This window comes from Calidris pugnax, unplaced genomic scaffold, assembly GCF_001431845.1.
Source record: "Calidris pugnax isolate Ruff unplaced genomic scaffold, ASM143184v1 scaffold274, whole genome shotgun sequence".
In the NCBI taxonomy this organism is placed as follows: Eukaryota; Metazoa; Chordata; class Aves; order Charadriiformes; family Scolopacidae; genus Calidris; species Calidris pugnax.
In genome coordinates, this window is record NW_015091009.1 from 599,518 (window position 1) to 624,945 (window position 25,428).

The window sequence follows — 25,428 nt, forward strand, 5'->3', positions numbered from 1 at the left end:
GCTTTTCATCAATATATTCAGGTCACCTCAGGAAATCATTAGGGGCCTCGTGGGTCAACCTTTGAAGGTTCCTATCTCCTTGCACTGATTGCAGAAAGATCCTGGGCTCTTAAGTCGCTGGGCTGTTAATGAATTTCAGTGGTATGCATCTGCCTGTCTTCTCATCTGCTGAGGAGTTCTCCATGTTTCATCAATGCGTCAGCAGTACTTTATCTCCATGATCAGGAGGTGCCCAGAGTTTCCATACTAATGCAGTTGTGTATTACCTACCTAAAACTCACTTAGGTTGTTTTTAATTTCAACGGATACTTTGTATATATTGGCCTTATGCTGCAAAAGTAAACTGATGTAACCTCAGAGAATATGTGAAACTTGTTTCTCTGTGTTGCAAAAAATTTCTGTAAGCATGAGAGTAAATAAGATTCATTCTTATTGTTGCTTACTCTTCAAGAGTTGCTAGTTTGAAGAGCTTGCATGGCCATTATGCCAAAACAAATAGAATTTGTGCGTGCAACTGCTGCTGTCTTGTTGGTTTTCTTAGAGTGTGATGGAGAAAGCATTTCTGTGTTGCAGATGAGGTATGTTTAATGGAAATACTATTAGTGAGTATGTACCACAAAACCAGAGGAGTTACACTGTGTGCTCTGCAGGGCAGTTGGGAGGAGTGGCTCTTGCAAATGCACCAGGTGGTGCAGTTGCATGTCTGATTGCAGTGCAGCCCTGCTGTTTGCAAAGGTGGGAGAACGTCGTTCAGCTCTGATTAACTGGGAGCATAGTTGCTGCAATATCAATTACGTGATGTCAGTGTTGATTCTGAGTTTGTGTATGCATCTCTTTGCGGTTACTGTTTCTTGGAGTATTGTTTGATGCTGCATACGGAAGTGCTTTTCCAGTCAACTGTCAAGTAGTTGGCTTTTTTTGCCAAACCAGCTGCAAAAATTTAGGTTGCTGCCTTTGGTCAGTCAAATTGTTTCAGTCTTCACTCAAGTTTTAAATCTGAAGTAAAGAGTTTCTTCTCAGAAGCTGACTTGTGAAGATACCATATTGATCCTAAAATCTTACTTGCAGTTTCCTTGGTTCCATGAACAATATTGTTGATGTATTTAGAGAATAAGACAGGAAATCTCTTTTAATGAGCACGATTTTCAGTTAAGTACAGTATATTCAAGCAAAATAAGCCAATATTAAAGTAATCCTTTGTAATAGATTAATTTATTCATATGTGGGAGGGCATTAAATTATCCTACATACCGTGACTTAAGTAGAATATATATATACACATATATATTTGAGAAATTTCCCTTGTTTTCCTCTAAATCTTTCAGGTAGTCAGTCTGATTATTCTACGTATATATTTGAGGAATTTCCCTTGTTTTCCTCTGAATCTTTCAGGTAGTCAGTCTGATTATTCTACCAGTTCTCTGTGTGTCTAAAGTACCTAGTTTACTCTGGCAGTATATTCGTATCTAAATACGAAATTGCATTTAGTTTCAAGATGAGAGGAAGTTAGAGTCACTGTGAAATGTGTTTCACATTCTGTGTTTCTTTGGGATTTTTTCCTATATGAGAGGAGAGGAGGAGGAGGAGGGCTGTTAAGGACTGAATATCTTTCCAAATTATTTCAAGACTTTTACATCCAGACTCTTATCTTTGCTACCAAAAGTTACAGGAAGCCAGGAGGAATAAGTTGTACCTTAATTTCAAGACTTTTACATCCAGACTCTATCTTTGCTGCCAAAAGTGACAGGAAGCCAGGAGGAATAAGTTGTACCTTTAAATAAAAGTTCCTTCTACTACTAGGGCAGATATGGCCCAGAGAAATGCCAGTGGGATCTCAGTAGCTTTTAGACTAGGATTTAGTGTGGACTTGGATACTTAAAATTGTGTGTTTTACATGTGACCAGAGCATATAATCTATGATTCTGCTCTTTAGCTGAGTAAATGTAGGTCAGGATATGAACTCTAGCCTCCCACTTTGTTGGCTGCATACCCGCTGAGTAGAATGCTCTCATTCTGGGTAAGCATGTAGCTCATGGGTGAACTTTGGTGTCCAAATCTGGTCCTAAATTGCAGAAAAACTTTGGCCATCCTGCATTAGTAGTGAATAGGCTATAAATCTGCAGTCACTGTAAGTCAGTAAGCATGCAGGCACCTGGCCATATGTTTGAGTCTGCAGAAGTTGAGTATCATGGAAAGATACGGTGGAAGTCATAGAGTTGTCCAGGCCGGAAGGGACCTCCAAAGGTCATCTAGTCCAACCTCCCCACAGTCAGCAGGGACACCCCCAACTAGACCAGGTTGCCCAGGGCCTCATCGAGCCTCACCTTGGGGAGGCTCACCCCAGGGAAGGGGCCTCAACCATGGGGAAGTGCTGTATTTAAAAAACAAAACAAACCTCCACCCCATCAATCCCTATTCACTGAAGTCTTAATTTTGAAGAAAAATAATTCACTTCATTGTGCAGGGTTTTGGGATGTTATCTGGAATAGGTAGTCCCAAGGATGTCATATGCTCACAGAAATTAATTGCGGGCTGTCAAATATGAAAGGTTTTACCTTCTGTGTTAAGCTTTTTCCTGAGGAAATACTTGTGTAGATGAGATGGGCTTTCTTCTGGTAAAGCCAGCCTTCTTTGTGGTAGATTGTATGCCTGTGAATGATAGTAGATGTGTTACCTCTTGTGTGATTTCATGCAAGAGATTGTTTGGGTTAGGTGTTGACTTTAAGGGAGTAGATCAGATGTTAAAATGTTCCCCGCTTCCGAGTTGGAGAAACCAGGTCAGGGTGTGGAAACTAAGGAAAGTGATTTTATTTTACTTGGAGTACTCAAGAACAGTCATGTAGGAGTGAGATGGTTTCTAATTTGCTATATGATTCTTGCATTTTAAGAGTCAGTGTTGCTTTCTGTGCCAACCAGAACTGCAGGGTGACTGATGAAATGAGCCATCTGAAAAATGCTGTGTTCTTCTAGCATATTCCAGAAATCTGGTGAATCCCAGTAGAGACTAAGAAAAGCTTTTTTTTCTTCCATCCCTCCTCCACTCTCTCTTGGAGTTGCGCTCCTTGAAGGGATCTCAGCAGTTTGGTAGATGCAGTCATTTTTGAGGGAAAGAGTAAGAAAAATTCAGCCCATCTAAACGGAGGGGAGGATGACAGGTAAACTTTCCCAGCTTGTAACAGAGGGAATTTTATGTACAGCTTAAAGGAGTCATTAAAACTATTTTTTACATGCACTAAAGGATAGTTTTGCTATTACATGATCGTGGAAAGAAAAAAAATATTCATACCCTTAAATTTTTTCTGCACTTTCTACACAGGCAGTGAGGCCTCCTGACTGGAAAGGAAAGGATTACTCCTTTCAGGATCAGAGCCTCTTGAGACCCCTTCATGCCTTATTTTTAGATTGCCCTTTTATTTATTTTTTTTCTCCTCTGTACTTCCGTGTTGGCTGAAAGGTATGATTCTGACTTAATGCCTTGACGTGTTAAGCAACACTACATTTCTAGAAACCTCTCCTTGTGGTCAACAGATGCACCAAGCTGATGAAGTTCCTTATGTGGGACAGGGTTGTTGTTTTTTTTTTTCTGTGTACTGATACAGAATGCCAACTCATTAATCTTTAGAAGCTCTTTAGCTTCTTCCTTTGCAACTACCAGTTTGGAAATCTAGAACCTAGAGGGTAATAAATAAGACTTTCAACAGGTGTCCGCAGAGGGGTCTAATTCTTGTGTTCAGAGTGCCCAGGATGGAACAGGGATTAAGTCCAAGTCCTTAGGTGACTTCAGAAAGGCATTGCTCACGGTATATGAATAGTGTGTATTTCTCTGCTCCAGCTTTGGTTGAGTGTTCGTGTGCTTTAATGTCAAGTTCCTTCTGTTTTGGTTAGTAGTTTCTGAATAATAAAAGTCAACAGGACAGATCTGTGGGCATATCAATGTTCGTGCCTAAGGGCTCCACCCATGAAAGCCCTGGAATGTATATTTTATCTTTAAGCGTGTAATTTTTAGTGAAAATAGAAGGAATATTTATACACTTTGGTCAGTGGAAGGCCTTCTGAAAAGGTGACACAGGCAATGCAAGCCCTGGCAGCCCTTTGTGTATGCCTTGTGGTATTGTCTGTGGCCCCGCTTGTGTCCTGGAGAAAACGTCAAGCATTATGAGTTGCTGAATTCTGTAGAAGGTGCAAAAATAGAACAGAACTTATGCCTAGTGTGTTGGAAAGCTGTCATAATTCTTTTAAATTCTCTTCATTTTTTAGACTGAATGTAATGTTCACAGTTGCAGTTTGTTGGAATAAATAGTGTAAATTGAGGCGTCCTAAATACGCAATCCCAGCTCCCTTGGAAGCGTAAATACTTAAAAGCTGGAAACTGAAGGCGCCGCTCCCAGCTCCACTAGATGTCAGCCACGACCAAGTGACTGGGCACTGTACATCTGCAAATTCTTATTTCCTGATCTAGAGAAGCCCTCTGCTGTTGCAAAATACACTGGCCAATAGTTTTCCATGGCTGATGAGTATGTGTAATAATACTATTTTGGATGTGGGTGGAGGACACCATCTTACAGCACAGTAAGTTCACCTGATTTGAGTAAGTTACTAGGCAAGCTTGGCTTGGGTATTTAAAACTCTCTTAACCAGATCATAGTAACAGTTTATAGATACATTCCTCTGTGGTACTATGGTCATCTGTAGCTTCCTGGGTAAAGAATAAAAGGTATTGAAGTATCTCATTGCTTTTTTTCATCTGTCTACCATTATGGCTGTGTTACCTAATATATTGCTCTGCCAGTGCAGACCTTTCCTTTGTGTACTGTTCTCGAGTGTGTGATGTCTTGATCTTAGGTAACACAAACCACAGAGGTTCCTTCAGTTCCCCTCAGAGTGTTTTTCCCAAGCCTAATCCGTTTCTCTTCATCGTCTGTGTATTTACCAGTTTGAAAAGCAAGAAAATATAACAGCTTTAGTATGTATAGATGTATTCCTACATTAGTGGCGCTGGACCACTGTAAGCAAGGTATAGAAACAGCGTGTCTGTAACATTTTGGTTTTTAAACAACAGTATTTATGAGATTTTCAAGTTGATGGTGTCTGTTTATTATACATACTAAGATACTGAAATGCTACAGATGAATTGCCTGTATCTTTAATCGATTCTCTTATGGAGTATGGATTTTGAGTTGTTGGTTGGTCGATTTTTTTCCCTTAAGGTTGTAACATATAAACTTCATAGTTTCTTCATGAGAATTCTTGTACTAGATGCCCAACTTTTTACTGTATTGTTTATGGGCCATTGCACAGGAAGGAACCGTGTTGCTGGTCCAGAAAGCATAGTTGTAAGATACACATAATTAAGTGCCTCACATTGAAATATATTAATCAATTCAGATTGGCACATGGCATCATCAGGATAGTGGCATCCAATGCAAAATGCAAGTGAATCCTGTATAGATCAACATCAGGTGATCTTAAAGATCCCTTCCAACTTAGGCAATTGTATGATTCTATGATTAGTCTCGCTTCAGTGTTTTGTCACGGATGACAGACCAGCTTGGCAGTGTTAATGGCCTTGTATTGACAATATTTTTCTGAAGTAGTGCTGCAATGTATTTTTCATGTAGTCTTGTGTGTGTGGCTGGTGTAACTTCTGTGTATGGTTAGAAAAGTCATCCTGGTGACTTGTGAAATAGAACGAAGGGAGGGAGTGTTTGTCATGTTGCGTCTTGAAAACCAGCATGTGAGAACAACTTGAAAACCAGAGCTGTTTAGCTTGTTAAAATGCTTTTTTCCATCAGAAAACTTTCAAATACTTGATGCTTGACTGCATCTACTAATACCTTTTCCCACTGTCTTTCTTGGGTGGAGCAAGGAAATGTTGCAAGTTTTGAGTCAAGTCCTTGAGGTAAAGTTCAGGGAGGGGGGGAAAGGGGGGAAGAAGTGGGGGTTTGCTTACCCTAGGGTTAATTTCTTCCCTATGCTGAGATTAGGCTATACAATAAAGCACCACCTATAGTGGTAAATGTGTGATAAAGAATTACTTAGGATAACAAAGCCATTCCTGTGGAATGGCCTTAGTTTTCTGTAAAGGAATTAAGGGCAGGTGTGGCAGGGGGGTTGGTAGTGAATGAAAGCTGCTGTGAACAGATGGCTGGCTCTTGTTGCTGCGGTTGAAACTGCAACTAATTTAGTGTTCTAATCTTAATGCAGCAAACCACAAAGGCAGCAGAGGGTAATGTGCTGAGAACTTGTTCACCAGCAGCACCGAGCTCGTCCAGCAGAACTGAGCAGAGCGTGGCTTCTGACTTTATACCTTGGGGCCGCTGATGAAGCATGTAGAGGAGTGTTAGCTTTGCCTCAGATCTGTATTAAATTCAGAAGGGTTTTTTAATATTTGCTTCTGTCTTGGGAGTCTAGCATACTTTGTGCAAGCAGTTGTTCTCAGCTGTCACCCCTGCCAAGCCTTCTGCTCCATAGGAAAAGGAGAAATAATTGAAATGTGATTTGTTATTGATAGTGATGTGACAGCCCTCTGATCACAGGGCAAAAAGACAGAAAAAATAGTAATTGGGAAGAAAACCAAAATGAGAGCATGAAACAACTGCATCACGTTTCCAGTTTTGGTTTTTTTTTTTCCCTGAGAGCTGAATGAACAGATTTCTTTTTGCTTTAGTTAATATTACTGATTAAAATATCATAGCAATGCACTAATTACTTACTGAAAGCTCCTGAGTATATTATTGTCATCATACTGTAGCACACAAATGCTTGATGGCTTTAGTTTGAATGACGGCTTGAAAAGTTTCCCTTTCTTTGTTATCTGGATAGTTTGTACTACCTAAAATTATCTAGTAAGTGTCACTCAAATGGTCTTTATTACTATCAGTCGTGTCTATATAATTGTAGCATTGCTTTTCCTATTCCATTGGATATGAAAATTCAGTTCAGCTCCAAGTAAATCATAAGAAACATACTGTGTGTCTGAGGAGTGGAGTGTTATCATGAGATAAGTTTAAATGGAAGCATAAAGCTTGTCCATAGCTCTTAATTTTTGAGAGGAAAATGCTGAGAAATTGAGGGAAACATTAAGCAAGTCAGCTGGAACTGCAGAGTTCAGAACTTCAGAGAGTTTTGTAGTCTTGGAACTTTTAAAATCACAGGAGCAAAAATTTGCCTCTACTACAAGCTTCGGATTTGGGGGAGAAAGAGGCTGCACAGCATCAGGAGTTTATAGGCAGAGTTTCTGTTCTAACCAGAAGAAAAGGGTTTTGAGACTTTTATTAGGAATCTGTGTACAAAGAAGAAAGCTCTTTGATCACATACTCTCCCTTTGCTGAAAGACAGTGTAGAGGATGAAGGAGAATTTTCAGGTCTAAGTACAACTTGATTTTTGCCAGGGTAAAATGAAACAACTGCATAAGGTTCAAAAAGACTTAAAATGAAGAATCTAAGACAGAGGTGGGACCTGTGCATGCTTTTCATGTTGCATTTAGGCGCTTTCCTTTCATATACTTAAGTGTTAGAACCGGGGGAAGTTTTGTTATAGGAGTTCTGAGGGCTGATGTTGAATTATATGTAGACTTAAGCACAAATGCGAGTGTTTGAAGAACTTTCTGATGAGAAAAAGGTAAGAGACCTCTTCAAGATAAAGGAAGAAAGAAAAAGTACTGGATGACTTTAAGGACTCAGTAACTCTAGTCACCATTCTGTGTACAAAATACAATGTAGTGCAAGTTTTGATTTTTAAAACAAACAGATTTATTAATTAAAAAAAAAAATCGGGTCTTGCTGATGTGTCTCTTTTAAAACTCTGGAAGTCATTCTGATCAGCCACAAAGTGTGAAGTCGCTGCCTTGTTCAGACTACACTAATCTTACAAATGGCTTCCTGGCTTTGGAAGGGAATGGCTGAGATACTTCCTGGCCTGTATTTGTCTTCCTGGGTGGTAGCAGTTCCCTGTGAGATTTTGGGTTTTTTATTTTCTTTGAAAATTCAAAGCTGCCTGATAAAATGAAGGCAAATACAATGTAACCCTCTCTGTGGGCTCAGAGAAAGGGGTTTGAGAAATGAGAGTCTTTGTAGACAAAACTTCAGACTTGTTTAAAACTACAGATGAAGCAAAATGCATAAATTCCCAGCTGGTACCAGTTGAGCCTTCCCCTCATCCGGAGCATCTTAACTTCCTGCTGTAGCCTCTCTTTCTGAGGAAAACAGCTTAACAGTATACTGTGACGTTGCATTTGTTTCTGTCATGAATTTATGTATACATATTGTGTGTGAAGTGAAATGTGGTTATGCCATGGGATATACTTTCTACTGATGCTGACGAATCCAGTGTTTAGTAACTGTCTGCAGTTAGATAAATTAACAAGGCTACAAGTCGGAGGTCCATGACTTCAGTGGTCAATTGAGGGCAGGAGGGACAACTGTTGTGTATGATGTGTCTGATAGTGAATGATCAGGCATGGTGAGGGGAGGAATTAGTTTTCTCTGACTTTGGACTACTTGTATTGAAGCTAAAACATCTTTCTTTTTTTCTGAAGTTTGGAGTTGGAAACATTTTCAGTGGAATTTTACAACTAATCTTGCTTTATTTGCAGCTTTAGTCGGTTCTCCATGATATGATTATTAATGGGACAAAAAGAGATCCTTGAACAAGAATTTCAGTATGTCTCCTTGTTAATGTTTGCAGCTCAAATCCAATCCCAGCAGTAATGAGGAAAAAGAAGCTCAGACTCAGCTGACAAAATCTGATGAGCTCCAGCGGCTGCATTCACAAGCATTATCTGCCTACCAGCGAGAGGATTACGTAGCAGCTATTTCTCTTCTTGATGAAATCTTGGCAGTAAGTGTTAAGTAAAATGGTACTGCGAAAGGGAAGTAACAGCTCCTGACATCCGAGTATTTTTATTTAATAACTTCTTAGTAACTTCTGATGTAAAAAAAGTCTGTGTAATTGGCTCAGTTTTGCTGAGCACCATGAGTCCGTAATGAAGTTGGAGAGTGGAGAATGCTGAGTACTAGCTGCAAAAAAATAAAAATAATGGCTTTCAGTTCAGGTTAAAAATACAACTTCAGCCAGAGTTCTGTTACAGATAAGTTTCTTGATTATACTTTCCCATTTTTCCACAGTTCAGTGTTCTTGGGGAAGCTGAGGAAAAAGTTATTCGCAAAACAATGAAGTTTTGCCAAATATAGGAGGTGTACGTTTCTTAATCTAGAGTTTTCATTGCCTATATGCAGGCAATTTTTGTCATGAGAATATGAAGTAACAAAGATCAAAAAAAAAGAAAATCACAAAGTTAAAAAGTACATGGCTATTTGCATTTTCAGCCTGTTCCTTGGATGTCTGTATTTGTTGAATCTTAATTGGTGTGGGTAGCCTGATAGTATAAAGGTAAACAAATCAATCATGGGCATTTTATGTGTCATATGGAAATACATATTAAAAGATAGTAAACTGCTATAAGTCTTCACATACCGATTAACACTGTTGGCTTGGAATTTGCAACATTCTAGCTTTTGGTGAAGAAACTGCCAAAGTGGAGGTTTGTTTATGGGGAGGGAATGTGGAAAAGCAGAAGATCCTTGTTCTTGAAAATGATGGTTTACAAACAAATTATAAGACCCAGAGTAAATAACAAATTATTATAGGCAGTTCATTTTAAGTAATTATTCCTGCCATACTGTCACGTTGCTCCTTCTGTATGTATCTTTAAAATCCAGTTACTAAGGTCAAGTCTTGCATAGCTGAATCTTACCCACGGGCGTCTTTCTAGAGGACAACTGACAGCTTGGTCCTTGCTGTTCATTACCCTTATTCTTTTGGGAAGATAAAATAATTTATGATTCTGATATCCTTCCCTGGAGGCTCAACAGACTGTCCCAGTTTAAGCAGTGCCAGTAGATTTAATTCATCTCCCTGCATGAGCTCATCAAATCATTTACAAATTTTTCAGGCCTTTGTTTTCTCTTTGGGCAGGTGCATCACAGCATCCACCAGGAAGCAGAGATGCTAATTTCATGCGCTCTGCATGCAGCTTGAACCTTATGCTATTGCAGTTGGCAAAGTAAAATTAAATGGGATTTTTCTTTTGTTGGGGAGGAAAAGAAGTGAAGTGTTATGGACCAAAACCAAGCTTTAATTTTGATTTCTCAAGGTTTGTGTTTGGGATGCAGAGCTACGGGAACTTCGAGCTGAGTGTTATATAAAGGAAGGGGAACCAAGCAAAGCCATTAGTGACTTGAAAGCTGCTGCCAAACTAAAGAACGATAACACTGAAGCCTTCTATAAAATCAGCAGAATATATTATCAGCTGGGGGACCATGAATTATCACTCAGGTAATTTTACTGTTTGCTGTAATCATTACAATTGAGACAGAAAATGGGATGATATGGGTCATGATAAACGGTGAAATATCTGTTGTCTGGTTTTGGATGGAGTAGCAACTCTGGTCTGGATCTGATAAAGGGAAGCTCCTTTCCAGAAGTGAAGAACTGGCAGTGAAGACTCCATGTTTAGTCTTTTCAGATGAGCCATCCATGGTTCCTAGCATCTTGTTTGCTTAAATAGAAGCCATAGTGCAAGTCCATCAGAGTTGCTTGCATTTACTGTCTTTATTGTAGTTCTCCATTCTAGAAGAAAGTGCTTCTCTAAACTTGTTTGGTGGGGCCTTTTATTTAACTTTGAACTTCCGTTTAAGTTTACAATGCAAATGAAAAATCTTTACGTTGTCTTAAAGCTAGATTTTTATTTTCAAGAGTGGAAACAAAAGGTTACAAGCTTAAGAATAAATAAAAATTAGAGGAGCACCCCAGTATGAGGAGGTGGGCATCCAGAGCTATCAATATTTCATTCTTGCAGACAGTGTCCACTATTTTGGATAATTTTTTTGTTAACATCCTACTCTTTTATTCATATTCAGTTAAGTTTAAGGTGTTATTCCTATACGTCCCTAGTCAGTCATGCAGATAACACTCCGGATTGGGCATACTTTGTGCACAGCTGGATGAGATGGTGTATCCTTCTGTTTGCATACGACAGGCTTCTGTGCAGCTCATGATCTCAGATGCACTACCTGCATCTCCAGCCTCCATCTAAGATGGTTTCTGCCACAGAATCTGTTCAGCAAGAGGTGAAGGGAACTGAAAAAAACCTGAGTTTCTTTTTGTGGCAGGGTATGACAGGCTGGCAGATGGAAGCTGTGTGTGATTATAACTGCAAAAATTCATTTTATAGCTGGGCAAAAGTAAACACAGAATAACTAATTGATTTACTTTAGGGATCCCCTTTCTGGGGGAGCTCATTGGTCACTTTTGTGGTGACTTTCAGTAGCTGACCACTTAGCCTAGTGATTTCAAGAGTACATGGTGGTTTTTTTCTCTGAAATCCATGCATGGACGTTCTCTTTCTAACCAACTCTTAAGATTTTTATAAGTACAATTGAGCTGTTGAAGAACAGAATGGTATCAGAATGAAGGTATATGCCTTTTCTTTCTTCTTCTCTTTCTCTGATTCAATTTTTTTTTTTCCCCATAAGATATACTAAGAAATAGCTCTATAGCTCTTGGATTTGCTGGGTGATTAATCTCGTCCTTCCCTTAGTTTTTATCTCTTATATTTACAGGCTTAATGATTTTCAAATAATATTTCTGGTTGTACTTGGGAACAAAGTAAGATTTTTGTGACCTCTTTCTGAAAGTAACACCTTGGTTGTACTACGAAGACTCTGTATGATACAATTTCTATTCCTTCATAGGGTTGTATTCTGGAGTTTTTTGAAGGCGTTTTACTATTTTAAGAGGCATCTGCCATAATCAGAGTCTGATTAAACAGTCTTCACATTGAAAAGTCAGACTCAGGCTTGGCTGATGTTCCATCAAGAGAAGGTTTGAGTCTTAGCTGAGCTTTATCTGGTTTGGGCAGTATAAAATATATTTCTACATAGGTATTTTGTAATGTAGCTGAGTTAAATATATAGGAAAATTGTAAAATTGCAATTGTATCTGATAACTGCTGAATATAATTCCTTTCCCAGGGTATATTTTTATTCTGCTCTTTAGTCTGTTTTTAATGTAGCACTTTTCAATCTTTGTATATTTGGTAAAACAAAATAGTTAAAAACAAAACCAGACAAATATCCCTGAATGTTCTGGAAGACTTTTTTGTCTCACTTTAAATTTGGTTTTGGATGAAGGGAGAGATTGTGTTTAAAAAGAAAAAAAGTCAACTTAATTCTGGACAGCTTATAGATGTTGCATTGTGTCTCTAAGTGAAATTTCATAACGTGTGGTGATATCTTTCTCTTTTGGGTTTGTTTTGTGTTGGTTTTTTTTTTATTTCCTACTTACCTCCCTGTGAAAAGTGAAGTCCGGGAGTGTCTGAAATTGGACCAAGACCATAAGCAGTGCTTCTCTCTCTATAAGCAAGTAAAGAAACTCAATAAGCAGATTGAGTCAGCAGAAGAATTCATCAAAGAAGGCAGGTAAGTGTTCGCTGCTGTATTAAAAAAAAATAAATAAAAAAATCAGGGAGACACTTACTGGTTGAGGGGCTGATTAAGTGATGCTTTTGCATCTGTCAGTTGAAGTAGATAACTGAGCACAGCTCTCAAATTACAATCAAAATAAATATTGACTCACATAGTAACAATCCTGTTCTGATTCCTTCTGATGCCAGTCTTCTCTTTGCATACTTATTTGTGGAGCAGGTAGTAGGACCAAGATAGGGGTAATACTGTCAGCTCTCATATATTATTACTCAGCACTGGTGAGGCCACACCTGGAGTGCTGGGATCCCCAGTACAAGAGAGATGAAGCTGCTGAGAGAGAAAGTCCAGCAAAGTGCCAGTAAGATGATGGAGAGACTGGAGCATCCCTCACCTGTGAGGAAAGGCTGAGATAGCTGGGACTGTGATCTCATCAATGTATATAAATACCTGAAGGGATGATGTAAAGAACATGGAGCCAGGCTCTTTTCAGTGATGCCTAGTGACAGGACCGGGGCAATGGGCACAAACTGAAACAGGAAATGCCATTTGAATATAAGGAAATGCTTCCTGTCACCCCCTTATTTCCACTGGTGCAGGTTGCCCAGGGAGGTTGTGGAGTCTCCCCCCTCTGGAGGTATTCAAAATTCATCTGGTCCTTGGGCAACCGGCTCTAGACGGCCTTGCTTGAGCAGGGGCATTGGACCAGATGATCTCCAGAAGTTCCTTCCAAGTTGTGTGATTAGAAGACCATGTCTTTAGACTAAAACCACCTAATAACTCTGCAGTGCCTTGATAGCAAAAGTGGATCTGACTCATGGGCTTTTTTTTATGCATCTTAATGATAGACAGTGCCTCTGTATTCTTCTGCTTCTTGCTCTATTTCAGTTTTACATGTTCCCAAGCACACTACATCCCACTGTAAGGAACCCTAAAAGTGTTTCAGCGTTGCCAAGGTGGCTTTTTAAATAGAAGTATGTGAATCAGCAGAATGAAAGACAGTTTTATTAAATCAGCAGTCCATTTGGACTCTTCACTTTAGCCTTCTGTTTATTCCAGTATCAGCACATTTTCTGGGAGTCCCCTGAGAGCCTGAATTTCTCCTCGCTGGTAGCAACCCATGGCTTCAATCACGCGCTTGCATTTTTAGGTGAATGTTCTAATCCATTTTTACTCAAACCATGGAACTTGAGCATCTTTGAAACCTTCACAGCAAAAATACGCTTTACTCTGTGACTTGAGGAGAAGGAGGAAGGGAGAAAACAACTGCTTGATACAAGCCATCATAAAAAACATTTTTCTTTTCTGTACCAAGAAATGCAAATAGTACAGTGCAGTAAGGCTCCAGACTTAGTCCATCTCGGATATCAGAGAGGGAGATGCTTTTTCCTGAGTGCAGAGTGGGCTGTTGGACAGGAGACAGATCTAGAGACCGGTGTCTCTCTGCACACTGAGGGATGGCAGTCGTTATCTTCTGCCAAAGCCTGCCAGGTATAGTCCCTGCTTTTTTGCCTCATAGCACAGAAAAGGGAATGGGGGTGTAATTCTTGAAGTGGCCAAAAGTTTTCTTCATGCTGTTGTCTCACACCACGCCTTTAAGACTGCTGAAGTTAAGGTACACTGCTAGAAGGCTGTGAAAATGTTTGAATTTTAAAATTTTCAAGTAAATCACGACACCCTGAAAGTTATTACATTTCATGATATTATGCTTATCTTTGATTTGAACAGGTATGAAGATGCTATCAATAAATACGATTCTGTAATGAAAACCGAGCCGGAAGTCCCAGTTTATACTACTCGTGCCAAAGAAAGGATCTGCCACTGTTTATCAAAGGTAATTTCTGCTTCTGTCTCCCTCTGTAGATTTCCTTAAAACAAACAAAACCCCACAACTACATGAATTTTGTTTTACTTTCTCCTCTCCAGAATCAGCAGGCTACAGAAGCCATAAAAGTTTGTACGGAAGTTCTGCAACTGGAACCAACCAATGTCAATGCCCTGAAAGACAGAGCAGAAGCTTATTTGCTGGAAGACCTGTATGAAGAAGGTACCGTTGTGTGCAGCTTGCACCTACTTTTTCTGTGGGCATTTAAAATGCAGCCAATGTTTCGAAATTTTTTAATATGCTCTTTGATTCTACACTATGTTGTTATCCCTAATCAGCACTGGTAGTTGCAGATTTACAAAAATACCTGTTAGTAATTTTCTCTTGATTAGTATAAGTGGAATGTACTTGTTTTATCTACAGCAGAGTTGTCTTTACAACAGTGGGCTACATTCAGGATGTCTTATGAGGCTGTACAGCTCGCTCAACGTACTTAAACACATTTTATATAATCAGCAATGCCAGACAATTGCATTTAGAGATAAAAGGTAATTATAGTTAGGGGGATATAAATCCATTTTAAGAACTCCATTTTAATGTCTTTAGATGGCAGCATGAAACAATACTGTTCTGTTCCCTGTCATGTGCTGAGGGCAGAGGAAGATAACAGCCATTGCTTCACCTCCATGGGTCTCTGTAGCACTGCTAAGAACAGCAAACTCAATCTGCTCCTCAGGCTGCATTTTCCATACATGGTTTCCATGAAATGCATACTGTTACATGGTCCCATCTACAGCCTTGGAAACTAGAGACTGATGAATGGGTGTCTCTGAGTACGTCGTTACTAAGCTTCTTTAAGAATACAAAGTGCTAAAAGTGCTAAAAAACTACAAAGTGCTAAAAAAAATAAATTCAAACTTTAATTTAGTGAATCTCATTTTCACCAGAAACCAGGCTTAAGAAGGACGTTTGGACAATCTGCCTGTTCCAACCCCCATGCTCAGTCATGCAGCAGTTTTTGAAGTATTGGGCTGTTTCAGTCAAATGTGATGAGGGAAAAGACTTGCAGGCTTTAAATCTGCAGAAAGCTAGTTCCATGAATTTCAGTAGTCATAGAATAATTTTCCTTTTCTGTATTCTAGTACTGGATCTCTTGCTTTACAGCTGAACAAAAAAAAAAATCTTTTCTATTTAAACATTCATGAAGGCAGCTGTTCTCATTAATAGCAAGCTCAGATTTTTTTTTGTCTTTTTGAGAAATTAATCACTGAGAGATGATATTGCTCACCTCCTGAAGCTCACTTCAAAAATGAGGTACCTATTTTATTCTTTTTTTTTTTTTTTTTACACCTCCTTGACTCAAAGGAAAACACGGTATAGAGAGGACTGGTGTGGTTTCAAGGCAGTCCTCTTCGTCAGCCCTGTGGACTTTGCACCTCTGAAGTGACCTAGTCCTAGATCCTCTTTGCTGATGCTGGCAAGCCTTCTTCCTCCTTATAAGAAAAAGGGTGGAAGATAAATCATTGTGGAGAACTGATGACCTCTGTACAAAGGGATTGGTTAAAAAGACCCCCGAAGTCTGAGGGGAAAAGTTGTGTTAGGGTAATGATTTTCCATCTTTTGTTAATAACTGCAGTGTCAACCTAAAAGGCTTAGGAAGATTTCAGAGTGATGAGGTCCCCTTTGAGTGTTTCTCCATCTTTTTCTGTACTCAAGTACAGTAGAAGTAAGCTCAATCAGTGTTTGGAAAAGCAGATTTATGAAAGAATTGGAAAAAAGAAAAAGAAAAAAAAAACAACAAAAAAACCCCAACAAAACCCACAGCAAAAAAAAACCCCAAAGAAAACAAAATGTTTCCGTAAAATAGTGAAAGGTACAGAATACAAATCTACATAGACTACAGCTTGTACAAAGGTTTTTGATTTAAAAGGAGTATCAGCAAAGAAGAACCCAGAGAAAATTTAAGATTTGATTTTTTTTTTTTCCCCACAAGTTGTATGAATCTTCAGCTTAGAGGAGGGTACAGAGAGGGACAGGCTAGACATGGCCCCTGCTGTGAGTCCTCTTAGATGAACCTTTTGCTGCTTAATAGTGGGTAGAATTGATCTGTTCATTTTGTGGAAAATGATGAATCTCAATTTGGATTTTTCTAACATCTTCTATTAAACCCTCATCTATTTCTGGTTCCTCTAGGGTGAAAGAATCTGACAACTCTTGCAAATTAGAGGGGAAAAAAAGGAAAAGGTTTTGTAACAAGGTCGTGCACAGAGCCAGCTTGGTCTTGTGTTACAGCAAATGTCTCCCTATTATGGGATATAAGGGATCACAGAGAGGACACACCTGGGGTCTGGGAGAGCTTATTTGCTGGGCTGGAGCCTGCTGGGCTTGGCCCAGCCTGGTTCTGAGTGGACAACCATGCTCCAAGTCCCTGTTGTTTAGGATCTCCCCTGACTTCCTCCTGCCCATGACAGCGGGGAGAGGGTTGTAGTTGCACTCTGCCTTCCAGCAGAGCCTCCACAAGCAGTATTATAGTCCATTCATGTTAGTCTGCCTCAAGGTGTCTTCACTTATCCTGCAATTTTAACTGCTGCAAAATGATGGCTGATTCCTCTCTGCTGTAGAGAGCAGTAGAGCAAGTACAATTGCAGTCTAGTATTTGAGTGGGCAAACTGATTCTCAATCCTCCCTCAAGAAAATTTCAAGCTGGAGGCACCTATTTTCCTGTTTAAGGGCAGGAAATTTTGAAGTACTTACAATTCAGAACTGGAAGGTGATGACCGTTAAAGCTTCAAGATGCACTTCAGTATGTGTAACTGAGTTCTGATGCCCATTAAGTGGTTTTAATTTACTATATAATCACATGGAATCTAGGGCATGTCTACGGAGGCAGATGTGTAATGGCTCCCTTTCTGGCTTACCTCATAAATATAGGAGTCTGTTTGTCTAAGGTATACAGCACAAGTTTTGTCAAAGAAAAATAGCCCACCTTGTTGTTTCAAAATTGGTCAGGACATCCTTTTTCTTTTATTTTCCTTTTATTTTTTTTCCCCTTCCCTGCTTACTACTGTAGAGGAAATAGTCTGTGTTTCATCAAGACCATAACTGGTTCATTTATTCCTCTAACAGAGTTGGCATGGACATAGATTGTCTGCAGTTACTTGTGTTTGACAGGAAATTAATTCTGCATATGGAATAATGGCTCATCTTAGCCAATTCTAAAGATTCAGGCAAGATAGGAAAGCCAGCTAAAGTGTTCAGAGATATGATGTGATTACTATCTCAGAGATTGTGAAGACTCTTGTACAGAAAGAAGAGAGCTAAATTTTGCTAAAATATTTCAATCAAAAATAATAGTGGAAACTGGTTGTTCCTTTAATGTCTTGAGGCAGGATGGAAAGAAGAAAGGATGCTGTTTGAAATAGCAGGCCAGTAAGAAGCAGCAGTGGTTCTTGTGTTGGTTTGTGAGGTACTAGTGCTTTTAGAAATAGTGAAGAATTGATTAAATAACTCACTGGACATACCATGAATTAGTAATAAGTCTCCTGGTTTCATAGCAAACTTCTTGTGGTCAAGAAGCTGTCATCCTGCTTCCAGCTGTATCCAACCCTCACCCCTCAGGTGGGGAGAGAGATGAACTCTCTGAAAGAGGAAAATTCCTCTGCTGGAGAGTGCCAGCAAAATTGAAGTATTTTCCAGCTGAGAGAGAGTGCAAAATGTACTTGCCCTCAGGTGTGCTGGGCATTCCCTCTGGGGTGTGCAGCACTGAACAGACCTTCCCCTCTGCTTAGTACTTCATAAAGGTTAACGATACTTAATCCTTCAGCCTTTACAGCAGGGAGTTAAGTTTAAAAAAGGGAAACCCAGTGCTGTCACGGTGAGTACTTGGCCCCTGAGCAGCTTGGATTCCAGCAGCGGTGGTGTGTGGTGACACTCAGTGGAGTTAAGCATTTGGCAGGACATTGTGATGGGACCTCCCATTATTCCATGAAGCAGATTAAGTACTCTGGTGCTTCAAATTATTGCAGCAGTAAAGCAGCAGAATGAAATCCCCGCATTTTCATTGTTTTTATCAGTTTTGACAGCGTATATTTGGCACACGCATTAGTGTACGCTGCCATTTGTTGTGGTATTTTTTTTTAATGACTGGACAAATTATTAAAAATACCAGCAGAAGGCCAAATGCTTTGTTCAAGCAACAAATGACAGTGTCCAGCGATGTGAAAACGAATAGAAATGTTGTTTTGTTTGTAATAGCATATGAAATTGTTGGGGTATTGGAAATACTTTTTGGAATTTATTATTTTTTCTGAATAGCCAAAACAAGATTGCAGTGGTATCAGATGTCTGGGTAATACAAATTCATTAGCACTTCCTGCTGTCTTGCTCAGAAACAGTGAAAAACAAATGTAACACCTGCTGAGAAATAGCATCTGCTTGGAAATAATCTGATGCAAGCACTTTGTCTAGCTTGAGAAACCTGGGAGGCTTGGATCTGCAAATGAGACTTTGAGGATTTTAACAGTGAAAGAAGAGCAGTTTCATTAAAGACTTCAACAGTTGCTTCTCCTGATAAATCTTGATATCAAAGAATATTTAAACTTGGTGTCTTAAGCATTCAGTTACCACTTACAATAATAATATAGTTTACTTCAAAAAAAAAAAAAGTGGAGGTCTGAAATGTCTTACAAATTCATGAATATGTTACAGCATCACTTGCTTTCATTCCTGAGAAATGCAGCTCTCAAAATAAAAGGGAGAGCATGCTTTTGGGAAAAAAACAAACTTAGCATATAACTATTTGCATATTATGCAGAGGCATAAGAAGGGAGTGTTTGTCTTTCACGAACAGTATGAACTTACTGGTAATCTGAAATCTGTCTTTATTGGTGTTAAAGTGGAAGAGGTTTTCTGTTGTGCTGATTGAGTGCAGACTGTGGGAGAAGGAGGAGTATTAAAGGCTTGTATAATGCATCCTTCACTTGAACTCAAATGCTGAAACTTGCCTCATGATTTCTGCTTCATCCCAGTCCTACACCCTCGTTCTGTTCAGCCATGAGACTCTTGTAAACATCTAGAGAGTGTTCTGACCTGCCACTAACAACCTCCCTCCTTCTTTTCCGAAAAGTGTCATGAACCTAAAGGAAGAAAACTGCTGAATTCATACGTGAAAATGAATCTCTGCTCTAAGGTTTTCTAATTCAAAAAAAACCCAAACAAACATGGGAAGTCGAAATAAGTTTTACTGTTTATACGTGGTAGTAGCAAAACTTCAGTTTTGGTGAGTGGTTGAGTTCTTTTAATTGAATTTTGTAAAGATTCGTATAATCATTTTTTTTTTATTTGCTTTTTTTATCAAAGCTATTAAAGACTATGAGACTGCTCAAGCCAACAGTGAAAACGACCAGCAGATTCGGGAGGGGCTAGAACGTGCCCAGAGGATGCTGAAGCAATCACAGAAGAGGGATTACTATAAAATCTTAGGAGTCAAAAGGTGAGATATTAATATCTGAGATGACGATGTGAAAGTTAGTTATTAAACAGTACCTGTAGGGCTGATCACTTGAATTTATTCTGCTGAGTTTTTGTTCCTATATCTTGTTACTTTTGGTTTCCTACAGTACTAGTTTAGCATTGTTTGGCTTTTAAGTAGCATCCGTTTACAATTCCTTTTAGAAAGAATGGAAAAATAACATCAGGAAGGAAGGAAATAAATCCCTTGGCAAGAAATTCTTAGTATAGATGGTCAAGAGTCAGGTGGATGAATTGGGGAAGAAACGAAGACTGAAAAGAATTGCTGAAAGCAACAAAAACTAAAATTGTGGCAGATAGTGTGCTAGAATGGAGGAGTTTGAAAGGATTAATTGAAAGGTATCTAAAATGCTTCTGCCATTAACCTTGAGAAACTAACGACTTCTCTTTCCAATGAGGACTGAACAAAATGCCCAGTTCTGGACTAGTATTGGTCATCCTTCCAATTGTGAACTAATTTGATCTCTGCTTTTCGTGCTTTTTGTCACTCACCTGACTGTAAGTCCTTCAGACTGGGAACTGTTTTCCGTGTAGCAGCTGGCAGGAGCATCTTCCCAAAGAAAGTAAATGTGTGGGGAAGGAAAGAGTGAGTGATCTTCGTTTAAAGTTGCAACCTGCTTCCTCTGTTTCTTGTGTGAAGAATCTTCAGTGCCACCTGCAGAAGGTTAACTAACTCATCATTTTTCTGATGCTCTTAATTGCTGTCTCAGTGTTTAAAATGAACCTGTAGATACACTAGTATGGCATATGAACAATTAGAAAATTTGAAGTTAATCTGTGACTTTATCCATCCAGAAATGCTCGGAAGCAGGAGATCATAAAAGCTTACAGAAAGCTGGCATCCCAGTGGCACCCCGATAACTTCCAGACTGAGGAGGAAAAGAAGAAAGCAGAGAAAAAATTCATCGATATAGCAGCTGCTAAAGAAGTCCTCACTGATCCAGGTAAGGATTGTTCTTATGCAGTGACTTGCATTTTTTTAATTACTTTTTCTTTTTTTTTATAAAAATGCAGTAAATGTGAGTCACATCAAGCAGCAGAGCTTCCCTTTTTCCCTTTCTGCCCTTACCCATCTTGAGAGAGCAATGTGCTAGTACTTCCATTCAATCTTCCAATCTGTTGCATGAAGTCAGGTGTGCACCTGGATCTATTTATTGTGTTTCAGTGACTTTTGTTTAAAGTCAAATAAAAATTATTGTTTCAAAAGTCAGTCTCTTTTTAGAATATCATCTTGCAGAGATTTCCAGGACTGATTAACTCTGGAAATGCTTACTTTAAGGATGTGGGTATCCTGTGCTTCCTAAAGTTCTATAGCAGCCTCCCAGTACCTGAAGGGGGCCTACAGGGGAGATGGGGAGGGGCTTTTTATCTGGGGATGTAGTGGTAGGAGGAGGGGTAATGGCTTTAAACTGAAAGAGGGGAGATTTAGATCAGATATCGGGAAGAAATTTTTTACTATGAGGGTGGTGAGACACTGGAACAGGTTGCCCAGAGAAGCTGTGGATGCCCCATCCCTGGAGGTGTTCAAGGCCAGGTTGGATGGGGCTTTGAGCAACCTGCTCTAGTGGGAGGTGTCCCTGCCCATGGCAGGGGGTTGGAACTTGATGATCTTCCAACCCAAACCATTCTATGAAGTGGTTGTTGGTCACCAAAGATGGTTGGTGTTGCTGCCCCAAGTGCCGTGCCGTGATTCCACCCTTGGTTTTGTTTCCTGCAGAGATGAGGCGGAAGTTTGATTCGGGAGAGGACCCACTGGATGCGGAGAGCCAGCAGGGCGGGGGCAACCCTTTCCACAGGAACTGGAACACATGGCAAGGATTCAACCCCTTCGGTTCTGGAGGAGGACCATTTACATTCAAATTTCACTTCAGTTAGAGCCAAGACTGTTTCTGGTGGCTGCTGCTGGTTTTTTACTTAATTCGTTTGAAAAAATAAAAAGTCTCTCAGTTCAAGACCCAAAAAAATCTTAATTTCTAATGTTGTCCTTAACCCAGAGTCTTACTGCACTGGGAGAAAGCTCCTTCTTTCTTTTAGTGTTCCTGAGAGTTTGCTTTGTGGTGAACTCAACAAACTCCAACTGCTTGGGGGGGCTTGTTACAGCCAGTGAATTTGTTGTGGATCTACAGGACCTGCTTATTCCTACGGATCCGGAAAAAAACAGTAAGAGGCTACTTAGGACAACACGTAAAAATAAACTTAGGACTCAATATATGCTTAAAGGTAAAAATGCATGTAAATATTTTTCTGAATTGGGGCCTGATAAACGCGGAAAGGGTTAATTACAGTAGTCGCTACGGTAACAAATTGTTAGTCATTGTCCATCTCTCAGTATTCTTAAGAGGAAAGGCTGGTGAGGACCTGCTGTGCCATAGGAGGGGCTGCCACCCCCTGAGTAAGGAGATGGCTTGTAACTAATTGTATTTGAAAAGATCTGCTCATTTATTCATTAACCTGAAACGAATCGGGATTGGTTTTGGGATGAAAGTAAAAACAAACAAACAACAAAACACCTGATGTTTCTCTAAAGACTTTTTCGGAATGTGATTTGGGGTGGTGACGTATGGCTTTGGAGTAGTTTGCACTTTAACAAAACACCTGCTTGAGACTTGAGCAAAAAAAAAAAAAAATATATAATTTGAGGTGACATTTCCCCAACTCTGCAGCAATTTGTTACTTCTCTGTAGGTAGAAGGGGTGGGCTTGTGAGGTGAGTGGGGCAGGAAAAGGGGATTAACTCTTGCCTTCCCCTCTAATACAACTTCATTTCTGCTGGGCCACGCAGCGGTGGGTTAGTATTCTGTGACCTTGTTTGAAGTAATTGTCATGTTTTATGTGACAGGTACTGTGACACCAGCTGCCTGTGTGCAAGAAAAAAACAAAAAGAGGGACTAACTTTCCCTTAGCCAAAAATGTGGTTTCTTTTTTTCCATCTGCACGGAGCTAGAATTGGTTTGGTGTGTATGGATCTAAGTGTGGGAAGGCAAGGTGAGGTGTGGCCGGGCTGGAGCTGCAGTGAGCAAATAGTCTCCTCGGGCTGTAGCCCAATATATTTTAATTACTGATGAGGTGCAGCAGCAGCCATTTTCTTAAAATGCAGGAATTACGGTTCATCAACGTTTTCTTGATTGGGTTTTAACTGGAAAACAATAATCAGTTGATAGGAATCTGCCCTGGCTTCGGCTCATGGCATTTGAAAGCGTGAGCAGCCTCGGTTAAACAAACACAATTAGCAAATAAGGCCTTCAGTGGGCAAGTGGGGGTTTATTACTGTAATGGGACTTGCTGTTGGAGCGTAACCCTCGTCTCCTGCCTCAAGTGCTTGGCAAACAGAAGTGTGAGGCCACATGGCTTTGTAGAATGTTTTCCAACAGCAATTTAAAGGTCAGTGTTTGTTCAGCAGACACTTACCTTCAAGCTGGAGAGCGTGTGTGGTGATTTCTGACAGCTTAGGGTACAACACCACCCTGGCAGCCTGGTAAACTCACAGACTTCCCAAATGGAGTGACTTTACTAGAAGTTTGACTTCTGCTTTTGACCTGTCCCAAAGCTTTTTGAGTCTGTAGAAGATGCTTGGGTGGCTTGTTTGCGCCATTGTGGGCCAGCGTGGTCCTCCTGGGACCTCTGAGGGCTTGGGTGCAGAAGTACCCTGTTGCCCTGTCTCTGCAGAGGGGCTGGTTGCTGGCAGTAGGTAAAAATGGGTGCAGGCAGCTTTCACAGACAGTGGCTGCTCTTGCCTACTGTCACCCTTCTGTCCCTGAGGGGGGGGAGAGATGGCCCCAAACCCTCTTGTTGTGGGGTGGGGGTGCTGCCTGCTGCTGTGTGAGCCACTGCTCTGTGCAAACACAACACTGTTGCCTCCTTCACCACAGAAGGGGCTGTTTTTAAATGAGTCTGGAATGAGCTGTGTAAGGGACACCTCGTGTTCTGTATAGAGAGGTGGTGGTACAGTCCCAGGAGGTCCCTGTTGTGTGCCCTGGGGCAGTGCTGGAAATCATACATCCTCTTCTGAAGGACTCCTCTTGCTCATCCCTCTCCCTTTTTCTTAGCTATAGCTGAGAGAAAAAAGAAAAAAAAGGTTTCCTGGGTTTGAGTTGTTTTTCATTTAGGGAAGGAGTAGGATGGCCCCTGGTCAGGCAATGGAGCTCCATTGGTTTCTCGGAGGCAGGGCACTGGCAGCAGTCAGCAACGGAAAGGATGATGTTTATTTTGACAATGAAGGGGAAAGGGAAAATTACATATTTAAAAAAATAAAAAAAATAAAAGAGGCTTGACTGTAGCCAGTAGAAGGTGGCAGCTGATGAAGGCGTGAGTGCTGGTCACAGATTTAGGATGGAGAAGGGGGTTTCTGACACTCGGCAGACGCTGATTCTGAGAAGTGTTACTGCTCCAGTGCTGTTTTCAGGGGGCAGGTGGTGGCTTTTAGCTCTAAGGTACTTCTGAAAAATAGAGAAAGACAGAAGTTTGTTATGTTAAAAAGGAGATGTTTATGTTTTAAGGACCTCCAGGTAAGGGTGATGCGTTTCCTGGGGTGACTTGTAGGAGAGGAGGCGCTGGTAGGGGCTGGCAACACCCCGAGGAAGCCAAATTCGCCTTTTTATTGATGAAGCGGGTGCCTGTGGGGCAACAATGTTCCAGAACTGGGCACTGAAATAAATGTCTGGGTATTTTGTAAACCCTGAGATGCGCATGAAGCACCCTTGGCATCACTGGCCTACGTGTAGGGGCAAACCTTCTCTGTTGAATTCTCTTGTTCCGTTTTAATAATGTTTTTAAAATGAAGGGGGGGAGTGAGGGAAAGCGTATTTTACTTGATACGTGCTTAATACTGAGGTATTAATAAATCAGTATTAAACCAGATTGAAAGTGAGTTACGAACTGAAGAGCTCAAACTTGTGACATCCGCAGAAAATGTGTCAGCTCCATCTTTTTTTCAAGAAATAAAGCTTGTTTTATCGTTTTCAGTTTCCAGACCGGTGTTTGGAGTCAGAATCCTTCTTCTGGTCAGGGCTGTGAGCTGGAGGAGCTTTGCTGGGAAGGGGCCAGTACAGCACAGCAGGTTCCTTGTGTTTCAAAGTGCCTTACTGTAAGGTATTGTTTGTTTGCTCTGTACTACACGCTCTTATCCATAAAATAATTTAAAAAAATAAATAAATGGGAGGATAATTATTTTTTTTTCCCTCAGCGAATCTCAAAAGTAGCAGTTTTATGTTTTAAGAAGGATGAGTAGAGCTAGCCAGAGATTTATCAAATGTTTCAAATTATAAAATGTCTTTATATGAAATCATAAATCTAAAAAGCGAGAACTTGTTTTGGTTTGGTTTTTTTTTTTCTAGAACTGTGGGAATTATTTTATGGTATTTTTCACAATAAAGATATTTATGATGACAAGAAAGCACCACAGTGTGTTTGTCTGCCCTTCTTTCCTCACCCTCCTCTCCAGGGCGGTGACCTCTCCTGTGGGAGGCAGAGGACAGTGTGTGACAGACTGGCCCAGAACCATAGAATGGTTTGGGTTGGAAGGGACCTTAAAGATCATCAAGTTCCAACCCCCCTGCCATGGGCAGGGACACCTCCCACTAGAGCAGGTGGCTC

General features: G+C 40.2%; 1 protein-coding gene across 1 annotated transcript in view; it reads left to right on the forward strand.

Moving 5' to 3' along the window:
- Positions 1 to 25,228, forward strand: part of DNAJC3 (DnaJ heat shock protein family (Hsp40) member C3) — a 45,004-nt gene extending 19,776 nt beyond the window's left edge. Inside the window, exons 6-13 of the mRNA XM_014955634.1 lie at positions 8,687 to 8,839; positions 10,155 to 10,336; positions 12,361 to 12,480; positions 14,212 to 14,317; positions 14,410 to 14,530; positions 19,667 to 19,799; positions 20,633 to 20,781; positions 21,555 to 25,228. Of these exons, the coding sequence (XP_014811120.1) occupies positions 8,687 to 8,839; positions 10,155 to 10,336; positions 12,361 to 12,480; positions 14,212 to 14,317; positions 14,410 to 14,530; positions 19,667 to 19,799; positions 20,633 to 20,781; positions 21,555 to 21,712 (1,122 nt within the window). The 3' untranslated portion in view covers positions 21,713 to 25,228. The remainder of the gene's footprint in view (positions 1 to 8,686; positions 8,840 to 10,154; positions 10,337 to 12,360; positions 12,481 to 14,211; positions 14,318 to 14,409; positions 14,531 to 19,666; positions 19,800 to 20,632; positions 20,782 to 21,554) is intronic.
- The last annotated feature ends 200 nt before the right edge of the window (positions 25,229 to 25,428 follow it).